The sequence below is a fragment of the Bombina bombina genome, chromosome 1, assembly GCF_027579735.1.
Source record: "Bombina bombina isolate aBomBom1 chromosome 1, aBomBom1.pri, whole genome shotgun sequence".
NCBI lineage: Eukaryota > Metazoa > Chordata > Amphibia > Anura > Bombinatoridae > Bombina > Bombina bombina.
The window spans coordinates 42,088,064-42,099,552 of NC_069499.1; the positions used below are offsets into that span (position 1 = coordinate 42,088,064).

General features: G+C 43.3%; 1 protein-coding gene across 1 annotated transcript in view; it reads right to left on the reverse strand.

The window, feature by feature from the left end:
- Positions 1-8,749, reverse strand: part of PSMA3 (proteasome 20S subunit alpha 3) — a 45,779-nt gene extending 37,030 nt beyond the window's left edge. The window contains exons 1-3 of the mRNA XM_053697319.1: positions 8,634-8,749; positions 4,803-4,885; positions 4,577-4,700 (exon numbers count right to left, since the gene is read on the reverse strand). Coding sequence (XP_053553294.1) covers positions 4,577-4,700; positions 4,803-4,885; positions 8,634-8,654 — 228 coding nt within the window. The 5' untranslated portion in view covers positions 8,655-8,749. The remainder of the gene's footprint in view (positions 1-4,576; positions 4,701-4,802; positions 4,886-8,633) is intronic.
- Positions 8,750-11,489: the final 2,740 nt, after the last annotated feature.

Genomic DNA, 11,489 nt, shown 5'->3' on the forward strand with positions numbered 1-11,489 from the left:
GGCTTAAGACCTGGAATGCTGATATGGCTTCTAAATCAACTCTACTTTCCATTTCTTTCCAGGGAAACAAATTATTTGGTTCTCAGTTGGATTCTATTATTTCAACTGTTACTGGTGGGAAAGGAACTTTTTTACCACAGGATAAAAAGTCTAAAGGTAAAAACAGGGCTAACAATCGTTTTCGTTCCTTTCGTTTCAACAAAGAACAAAAGCCTGATCCTTCGTCCTCAGGAGCAGTTTCAGTTTGGAAACCATCTCCAGTCTGGAATAAATCCAAGCCTGCTAGAAAGGCAAAGCCTGCTTCTAAGTTCACATGAAGGTACGGCCCTCATTCCAGTTCAGCTGGTAGGGGGCAGGTTACGTTTTTTCAAAGAAATTTGGATCAATTCTGTTCACAATCTTTGGATTCAGAACATTGTTTCAGAAGGGTACAGAATTGGTTTCAAGATGAGACCTCCTGCAAAGAGATTTTTTCTTTCCCATGTCCCAGTAAATCCAGTGAAAGCTCAAGCATTTCTGAATTGTGTTTCAGATCTAGAGTTGGCTGGAGTAATTATGCCAGTTCCAGTTCCGGAACAGGGGATGGGGTTTTATTCAAATCTCTTCATTGTACCAAAGAAGGAGAATTCCTTCAGACCAGTTCTGGATCTAAAATTATTGAATCGTTATGTAAGGATACCAACGTTCAAGATGGTAACTGTAAGGACTATATTGCCTTTTGTTCAGCAAGGGAATTATATGTCCACAATAGATTTACAGGATGCATATCTGCATATTCCGATTCATCCAGATCATTATCAGTTCCTGAGATTCTCTTTTCTAGACAAGCATTACCAATTTGTGGCTCTACCGTTTGGCCTTGCTACAGCTCCAAGAATTTTCACAAAGATTCTCGGTGCCCTTCTGTCTGTAATCAGAGAACAGGGTATTGTGGTATTTCCTTATTTGGACGATATCTTGGTACTTGCTCAGTCTTTACATTTAGCAGAGTCTCATACGAATCGACTTGTGTTGTTTCTTCAAGATCATGGTTGGAGGATCAATTTACCAAAAAGTTCTTTGATTCCTCAAACAAGGGTAACCTTTCTGGGTTTCCAGATAGATTCAGTGTCCATGACTCTGTCTTTAACAGACAAGAGACGTCTAAAATTGATTACAGCCTGTCGAAACCTTCAGTCTCAATCATTCCCTTCGGTAGCCTTATGCATGGAAATTCTAGGTCTTATGACTGCTGCATCGGACGCGATCCCCTTTGCTCGTTTTCACATGCGACCTCTTCAGCTCTGTATGCTGAACCAATGGTGCAGGGATTACACGAAGATATATCAATTAATATCTTTAAAACCGATTGTTCGGCACTCTCTAACGTGGTGGACAGATCACCTTCGTTTAATTCAGGGGGCTTCTTTTGTTCTTCCGACCTGGACTGTAATTTCAACAGATGCAAGTCTCACAGGTTGGGGAGCTGTGTGGGGATCTCTGACGGCACAAGGAGTTTGGGAATCTCAGGAGGTGAGATTACCAATCAATATCTTGGAACTCCGTGCAGTTTTCAGAGCTCTTCAGTTTTGGCCTCTTCTGAAGAGAGAATCGTTCATTTGTTTTCAGACAGACAATGTCACAACTGTGGCATACATCAATCATCAAGGAGGGACTCACAGTCCTCTGGCTATGAAAGAAGTATCTCGAATTTTGGTTTGGGCAGAATCCAGCTCCTGTCTAATCTCTGCGGTTCATATCCCAGGTGTAGACAATTGGGAAGCGGATTATCTCAGTCGCCAAACGTTGCATCCGGGCGAATGGTCTCTTCACCCAGAGGTATTTCTTCAGATTGTTCAAATGTGGGGGCTCCCAGAGATAGATCTGATGGCCTCTCATCTAAACAAGAAACTTCCCAGGTATCTGTCCAGATCCCGGGATCCTCAGGCGGAGGCAGTGGATGCATTATCACTTCCTTGGAAGTATCATCCTGCCTATATCTTTCCGCCTCTAGTTCTTCTTCCAAGAGTAATCTCCAAGATTCTGAGGGAATGCTCGTTTGTTCTGCTAATAGCTCCGGCATGGCCTCACAGGTTTTGGTATGCGGATCTTGTCCGGATGGCATCTTGCCAACCATGGACTCTTCCGTTAAGACCAGACCTTCTGTCACAAGGTCCTTTTTTCCATCCGGATCTGAAATCCTTAAATTTAAAGGTATGGAGATTGAACGCTTGATTCTTGGTCATAGAGGTTTCTCTGACTCCGTGATTAATACTATGTTACAGGCTCGTAAATCTGTATCTCGAGAGATATATTATAGAGTCTGGAAGACTTATATTTCTTGGTGTCTTTCTCATCATTTTTCTTGGCATTCTTTTAGAATACCGAGAATTTTACAGTTTCTTCAGGATGGTTTAGATAAGGGTTTGTCCGCAAGTTCTTTGAAAGGACAAATCTCCGCTCTTTCTGTTCTTTTTCACAGAAAGATTGCTATTCTTCCTGATATTCATTGTTTTGTACAAGCTTTGGTTCGTATAAAACCTGTCATTAAGTCAATTTCTCCTCCTTGGAGTTTGAATTTGGTTCTGGGAGCTCTTCAAGCTCCTCCGTTTGAACCTATGCATTCATTGAACATTAAATTACTTTCTTGGAAAGTTTTGTTCCTTTTGGCCATCTCTTCTGCTAGAAGAGTTTCTGAATTATCTGCTCTTTCGTGTGAGTCTCCTTTTCTGATTTTTCATCAGGATAAGGCGGTGTTGCGAACTTCTTTTGAATTTTTACCTAAAGTTGTGAATTCCAACAACATTAGTAGAGAAATTGTGGTTCCTTCATTATGTCCTAATCCTAAGAATTCTAAGGAGAAATCATTGCATTCTTTGGATGTTGTTAGAGCTTTGAAATATTATGTTGAAGCTACGAAATCTTTCCGTAAGACTTCTAGTCTATTTGTTATCTTTTCCGGTTCTAGGAAAGGCCAGAAAGCTTCTGCCATTTCTTTGGCATCTTGGTTGAAATCTTTAATTCATCTTGCCTATGTTGAGTCGGGTAAAATTCCGCCTCAGAGAATTACAGCTCATTCTACTAAGTCAGTATCTACTTCCTGGGCGTTTAGGAATGAAGCTTCGGTTGACCAGATCTGCAAAGCAGCAACTTGGTCCTCTTTGCATACTTTTACTAAATTCTACCATTTTGATGTGTTTTCTTCTTCTGAAGCAGTTTTTGGTAGAAAAGTTCTTCAGGCAGCGGTTTCAGTTTGAATCTTCTGCTTATGTTTTTTGTTAAACTTTATTTTGGGTGTGGATTATTTTCAGCAGGAATTGGCTGTCTTTATTTTATCCCTCCCTCTCTAGTGACTCTTGTGTGGAAAGATCCACATCTTGGGTAGTCATTATCCCATACGTCACTAGCTCATGGACTCTTGTTAATTACATGAAAGAAAACATAATTTATGTAAGAACTTACCTGATAAATTCATTTCTTTCATATTAACAAGAGTCCATGAGGCCCACCCTTTTTTTTGTGGTGGTTATGATTTTTTTGTATAAAGCACAATTATTCCAATTCCTTATTTTATATGCTTCGCACTTTTTTTCTTATCACCCCACTTCTTGGCTATTCGTTAAACTGATTTGTGGGTGTGGTGAGGGGTGTATTTATAGGCATTTTAAGGTTTGGGAAACTTTGCCCCTCCTGGTAGGAATGTATATCCCATACGTCACTAGCTCATGGACTCTTGTTAATATGAAAGAAATTAATTTATCAGGTAAGTTCTTACATAAATTATGTTATTTGACATAAAAATGTATTTAGTTCATTACAGTAAGTGCTCCAGAGCTACGCTTTATTACAGTCATCAGCATGGTGGGAAAAAGGTCACCAGTGCTGAGCTCACACTTTGTTTTCACTGTCATCTTGCACAATTTCCTTAAAGGGACACTGAACCCAAAAAAAATTATTTCATGAATCAGATAGAGCATGCAATTTTAAGCAACTTTCTAATTTACTCCTATTATCAATTTTTCTTCGTTCTCCTGCTATCTTTATTTGAAAAAGAAGGCATCTAAGCTATTTTTAAGTTCAGAACAATGGACAGCACTTGTTTATTGGTGGATGAATTTATCCACCAATCAGCAAGAACAACCCAGGTTGTTCACCAAAAATGAGCCGGCATCCAAACTTACATTCTTGCATTTCAAATAAAGATACCAAGAGAATGAAGAAAATGTGATAATAGGAGTAAATTAGAAAGTTGCTTAAAATTGCATGCTCTATCTGAAATCAGGAAAGAAAAAAATTGGGTTCAGTGTCCCTTTACAGTGAAATGTGGCTACTGAGTAAACTGAGGTTTCTAGACTGATATGCTGCATTAGTTTCAAGTGATTCAACATTTGGGTATGATGTCCCTTTAAATATTTAATATGAAAACCAGAGATTCACCAGGACAAGACTGAGATCTGCCTACTACTGACAATTAATGGGCTAATTTGGCATAACAAAATATAACCAACTTGTTTGTTGAATGCCAACATTAGCTAAGAAAATAAAATTAAAAGGTCAACATACAACAACTTCTAAATTGATTTAAAAAAAGTATTACCATTCCAACATGTCGATCAACATTAAAGATCCTTTTGTTTGAACCTTCTTCATAGAGCTTAGACAGGACAAGTTTCTCTACACCAAACACAACACCATCCTTACACCGGATAGCAATGGCCGTGCTGCAAAGCAAACAAAGCACACATTGTATTCTCTGTAGCAATCAGCTGTTTAATTGTATATGGTTTTAGTAAGCATGTGTACAGCGTAAAGAAATACGTTACCTGCTGTTCTCAACTGCTTTAGCTGCATATTCAACCTGAAACACTCTGCCATCTGGAGAGAACGTGGAAGCTGATAGATCATACTGTAGCAAAACAAAATCATACACAGGTAAATTAATCACAAGAAAATGTGTCTGTATTTAACAGAATGACATATTGTTAATAGGATAACAACCACACTAATATGTGACCATCTCTTAAATATGATGCATTTATCTCACTGGTCATGTAGTATAAACTGTTGTGTTTGAGAGAAAATTAATAATGTTTAAAAAGCAGAAAGACAGCAAGAACTAAATGTTTTGTGAGGCAAAACAGACAACTATATACTAGAGGTAAAACCCAAATCTTGTATCAATAACCAAGATAGGGCCACATGCAGCCGCCAGGTGCTTACATTACACATACAGTTATCAGAACTTTAAACTTTCACACATGAAGCACATTAGCTTTATTTCCAATTTTTTTTATAAAAGCCTCTGTATTAACCATCCCCATAAAAAAGAATGCAGTAAAATAAAGTAAAAACATATTACAGATACTGCATCATATCCTCACAGAATAGCTAGGGTTGGTGTTTAACACAAACCATTTAACTATCACTATACAGCTCTTCATAAAGAAAAATAGTTCAAAAAAATGTATATTGTGTCAGGTGTGAACGTACACAGCAATGTACACAGGTGTGAACGTACACAGCAATGTACACAGGTGTATGCAGAAACTTAAAAAACATTTCTCAAAGCTATTAAACAACTTTCCAATGTAATTCTATTATCTAATTTGCTTAATTCTCTTGGTACCCTTTGTGGAAGAAGCAGCAATGCACTACTGGGAGCTAGCTGAGTACCAATGACAAAAAGCATAATTATGCAGCCACCAATCAGCAGCCCATGGGGCCGAATTATCAAGCTCGGAATGGAGCTTGATGCCCCTGTTTCTGCATGAGCCTTCAGGCTCGCCGGAAACAGCAGTTATGAAGCAGCGGACTAAAGACCGTTGCTCCATAACTGATCCGCTGCCTCTGAGGCTGCGGTCTTCAATCCGACCGATCCTATATGGTCAGGCTGATTGACACCCCCTGCTAGCGGCCAATTGGGCGTGAATCTGCAGGGGCGGGATTGCACAAGCAGTTCTGGTGAACTGCTTGTACAATGATAAATGCTGACAGTATTCAACGATGTCTGTCGGACATTGATAAATTGGCCCCCCATGAGTCTACCTAGGTATCCATTTCAACAAAGGGTATCAAGAGAACAAAACAAAATAGATACAAGTAAATTGGAAAGTTGTTTAAAATAAGATCTGAAAGGAAAAAATGTAGGTTTATGTCCCTTTGTGTTTTCAGTTTGTTCACATGAAGACTTACTGTACAGGTGTGCACTATCCCTAAAAAAGTTACACACACGTCAAAGTCTGACACCTCAATACTGCACTGGGTCTTGTCAGGTGATGGCTTCTGCAGGTACCTGCACGACAGAGGGACTAGATCTCTGCCACAGTCAGACAGACAGGCGGACTAGATCTCTGCCTCAGCCAGACAGGCGGACTAGATCTCTGCCTCAGCCAGACAGGCGGACTAGATCTCTGCCTCAGCCAGACAGGCGGACTAGATCTCTGCCTCAGCCAGACAGGCGGACTAGATCTCTGCCTCAGCCAGACAGGCGGACTAGATCTCTGCCTCAGCCAGACAGGCGGACTAGATCTCTGCCTCAGCCAGACAGGCGGACTAGATCTCTGCCTCAGCCAGAGAGGCGGACTAGATCTCTGCCTCAGCCAGACAGGCGGACTAGATCTCTGCCTCAGCCAGACAGGCGGACTAGATCTCTGCCTCAGCCAGACAGGCGGACTAGATCTCTGCCTCAGTCAGACAGGGGGACTAGATCTCTGCCTCAGTCAGACAGGGGGACTAGATCTCTGCCTCAGTCAGACAGGGGGACTAGATCTCTGCCTCAGTCAGACAGGGGGACTAGATCTCTGCCTCAGTCAGACAGGGGGACTAGATCTCTGCCTCAGTCAGACAGGGGGACTAGATCTCTGCCTCAGTCAGACAGGGGGACTAGATCTCTGCCTCAGTCAGACAGGGGGACTAGATCTCTGCCTCAGTCAGACAGGGGGACTAGATCTCTGCCTCAGTCAGACAGGGGGACTAGATCTCTGCCTCAGTCAGACAGGGGGACTAGATCTCTGCCTCAGTCAGACAGGGGGACTAGATCTCTGCCACAGCCTGACAGGGGGACTAGATCTCTGCCACAGCCTGACAGTGGGACTAGATCTCTGCCTCAGCCAGACAGGGGGACTAGATCTCTGCCTCAGTCAGACAGGGGGACTAGATCTCTGCCTCAGTCAGACAGGGGGACTAGATCTCTGCCTCAGCCAGACAGGGGGACTAGATCTCTGCCTCAGCCAGACAGGGGGACTAGATCTCTGCCTCAGTCAGACAGGGGGACTAGATCTCTGCCTCAGCCAGACAGGGGGACTAGATCTCTGCCTCAGCCAGACAGGGGGACTAGATCTCTGCCTCAGCCAGACAGGGGGACTAGATCTCTGCCTCAGCCAGACAGGGGGACTAGATCTCTGCCTCAGTCAGACAGGGGGACTAGATCTCTGCCTCAGCCAGACAGGGGGACTAGATCTCTGCCTCAGCCAGACAGGGGGACTAGATCTCTGCCTCAGCCAGACAGGGGGACTAGATCTCTGCCTCAGCCAGACAGAGGGACTAGATCTCTTCCTCAGCCAGACAGAGGGACTAGAAATCTGCCACAGCCAGACAGAGGGACTAGATCACTGCCACAGCCTGACAGAGGGACTAGATCTCTGCCTCAGCCAGGCAGGGGGACTAGATCTCTGCCTCAGCCAGACAGGGGGACTAGATCTCTGCCACAGCCAGACAGAGGGACTAGATCACTGCCACAGCCAGACAGAGGGACTAGATCACTGCCACAGCCAGACAGAGGGACTAGATCTCTGCCTCAGCCAGGCAGGGGGACTAGATCTCTGCCTCAGTCAGACAGGGGGACTAGATCTCTGCCACAGCCAGACAGAGGGACTAGATCACTGCCACAGCCAGACAGAGGGACTAGATATCTGCCACAGCCAGACAGATGGACTAGATCACTGCCACAGCCTGACAGAGGGACTAGATCTCTGCCTCAGCCAGACAGAGGGACTAGATCTCTGCCTCAGCCAGACAGAGGGATTAGATCTCTGCCTCAGCCAGACAGAGGGACTAGATCTCTGCCTCAGCCAGACAGAGGGACTAGATCTCTGCCTCAGCCAGACAGAGGGACTAGATCTCTGCCTCAGCCAGACAGAGGGACTAGATCTCTGCCTCAGCCAGACAGAGGGACTAGATCTCTGCCTCAGCCAGACAGAGGGACTAGATCTCTGCCTCAGTCAGACAGGGGGACTAGATCTCTGCCTCAGTCAGACAGAGGGACTAGATCTCTGCCTCAGTCAGACAGGGGGACTAGATCTCTGCCTCAGCCAGACAGGGGGACTAGATCTCTGCCTCAGTCAGACAGGGGGACTAGATCTCTGCCTCAGTCAGACAGGGGGACTAGATCTCTGCCTCAGCCAGACAGGCGGACTAGATCTCTGCCACAGCCTGACAGGACTAAATAGTCACACAGAAGGGCTGCACGATGCCTCCATTCCTGTTAAATAAAGCTGCAGCTTCTCATTAGAATGGGCCTTCGGGTCCAGCCACTTTCATTTTCACACTCGGCAATGACTCAGCTTCCAGCCAGAGGCGGCAGCGCAGTAACAGAGCGTGGGGACTGTGCACTGAGTGGCGGCCCTCGGTCACCCCGCACATCAGCTCTTACTCACCCCGGTACCGATGGAACTCATCTCTCCGCTAACAATGCGCACCGGCTAGTAGTGAGACTGCACTTTGTGGATGGAGTTCTAACTCACGTCAGTCGACTAACAACGCGAGACCTGAGAGAGCCAATCAGCTACCGACTTTAGCTGCGCATGCGTTCAATCTATACACAGGGCGGAAATACCAGAAAATAAATGCCCAATGCCCATAGGTGACAGCGACCCCAGTGGCACTAACATTGTAGCGCAACGCACCATGTTATAGTAGGGACACATTTAGTTTAACAGGGGGATCATCACCTGCCTCTACTAGACTTATCCTATGTTGTCCCCTGTTTAACCACTTAACTGCTGAGCCATGTCCACCCTTTGCTAAGCTGTTTTGGAGTTTCTAGATGCTGCATACATTTAACCCTTACTGAAGGAGAAACCAACAAATTATATATTGGGTTTTTTCAGCATACCCAGCAGATTAATATAATTATTTTATTTATATTTCACAACACATACGAACTGTAAAACAAAAAGTGTAAAGTGTATATTTGTATTCAAAATTTGATAAAACTAAGGGAAGTAACCAAAGTTCCAGAGCATCTTCAAAGGGACATTATGCTCTAGATTTTTTCTTTGCATAAATGTTTTGTAGATGATCCATTTATATCGCACACCTGGTAGTGTTTTTGTATAAATGGACAGTTTTGCTTATTTTTAAATAACATTACGCTGATTGTCAGACGCTAACCAAGCCCCAAAGTTTTAGAAGTATACTGATGTATACCTACTCCTGCTTGCTCCTATTTATGTAAAGGGTATTTTCATATACAGAGGAAGGGGGAGTTGGGGAATGTCTTCTCTTTTTGGTATACAACCACTTTCAGTGGGTGTTCCAGCTAGCCTTTTCAACAGAGCTAAACTGGGAGCTTCTAAGTAAGTTTTTAAACAGTTTTATATTGGATTTTTATATCAGTATCTGTGCATCTTATTCTTTATAGTAGTGTCTATTACATGCAGTTATCTGAAAATTGGTGTATACTGTCCCTTTAAGCACATGTACAAACACTATATGGATGTATTGATTTAGTTTAAATCCAATTAATTTTATGTTGACAACAATTGAGAACCAGTCACCTGTACACATTTCCAATACACAAATTACTTTTACTAATATGGAGATAAAATCAAAACTACCTTGGTTTGCGCAACATCTATTGACGTCATAACGTTACGCAGATGTGGAATCTGATTGGCTGTACGTAGTAAAGGAACACACCTAAGGGCAAGCTGAAACCTGAGCGGAAAAACTGTTAATTGGTTACACGGCCAAAATTTATTTTGCTCTAAGATGCTCCACTAAATTGGAAAGGAGTCCCTGGACTTATTTGGCACTGACGGCACACGTGCAATGCGCATCCGGCACGCACCACGGATGGTCACTTAATAAAAAGCTGCAAAAAACCCAAAACAACAAAAATCGGCTTTTGTTTTGCCGGTATTTTACTAATGCCAGCACCAGCTCCTAATCGCCGATTACTAGCTGTGGCGGTAAAATACTGGCTTGGTGGTAACCCTATGTGCAGTTGAGAGAGACTGTAGAGCCTTCCCTTATCTCTTCCCTTAAGGTGGCTTAGCACTGATTCAACATATTTACTATTGCAACAAATGTTTCTCTTATGATTGTTGATGCAAAACTGATACCTTCGGGGGGGATGGTGAAGTAAACAAAAGCTTGCATAAATTGCCTAAAAGTATTAACCCAAACCTCCCTGGGAGAAAGTAAAACATGCACATTTTTATATGTATTTTACTGCAAATATAATGAATGTACATTGCAATAATGAAACATTTTATGCGTTGTTGAAATGTCAAGTTTAATGGTCCTTTAATTTAATAAATATATATCTTTTCTCTGTAGTGTAGTGCTCCCCCACCTCCCCCTCTCTCGGATCATTATGTAGGGCGCCCCCAACCCCTTATTTCATTTATTTTCTGTAGTGCAGTGCCCCATCCCTCCCTCTCCCTTCAAAAGTTTTTTTCTGTAAGTAGAGTCCCTGCCTCTCCCTCCCCCCACTGCCGCTGGACCGACCACCCGCCTCCCACCTTCCCTTCTATACCTTTACGCCAACACCAGCAGATGATCATTACAGACGGAGACAAACACACAGTGTGTAATGATCAGGTATCTGCCTTCATATGGAACCGGAGCACCGATCTTGCTGTACTGATCATGCTCTACCAATTGTGAGAATCGTTACCATATGAAGAGAGATGCCTGCAGCTCAGGTACAGCCAAGGCTGCCGTAGCTTCCTAAAGCTGCAATGTATATGTACGTTATATAGGCAATGCACCGCATAAGGGGTTAAAAGTGTGTAGGATAGCCTTATGCTTATCCCATGCATTAGTGTGTAGGATAGCCTTATGCTTATCCCATGCATTAGTGTGTAGGATAGCCTTATGCTTATCCCAGGCATTAGTGTGTAGGATAGCCTTATGCTTATCCCAGACATTAGTGTGAAGGATAGCCTTATGCTTATCCCAGGCATTAGTGTGAAGGATAGCCTTATGCTTATCCCATGCATTAGTGTGTAGGATAGCCTTATGCTTATCCCAGGCATTAGTGTGTAGGATAGCCTTATGCTTATCCCAGGCATTAGTGTGTTGGATATCCTTATGCTTATCCCATGCATTAGTGTGTAGGATAGCCTTATGCTTATCCCAGGCATTAGTGTGTAGGATAGCCTTATGCTTATCCCAGGCATTAGTGTGTAGGATAGCCTTATGCTTATCCCAGGCATTAGTGTGTAGGATAGCCTTATGCTTATCCCAGGCATTAGTGTGTAGGATAGCCTTATGCTGATCTTAGG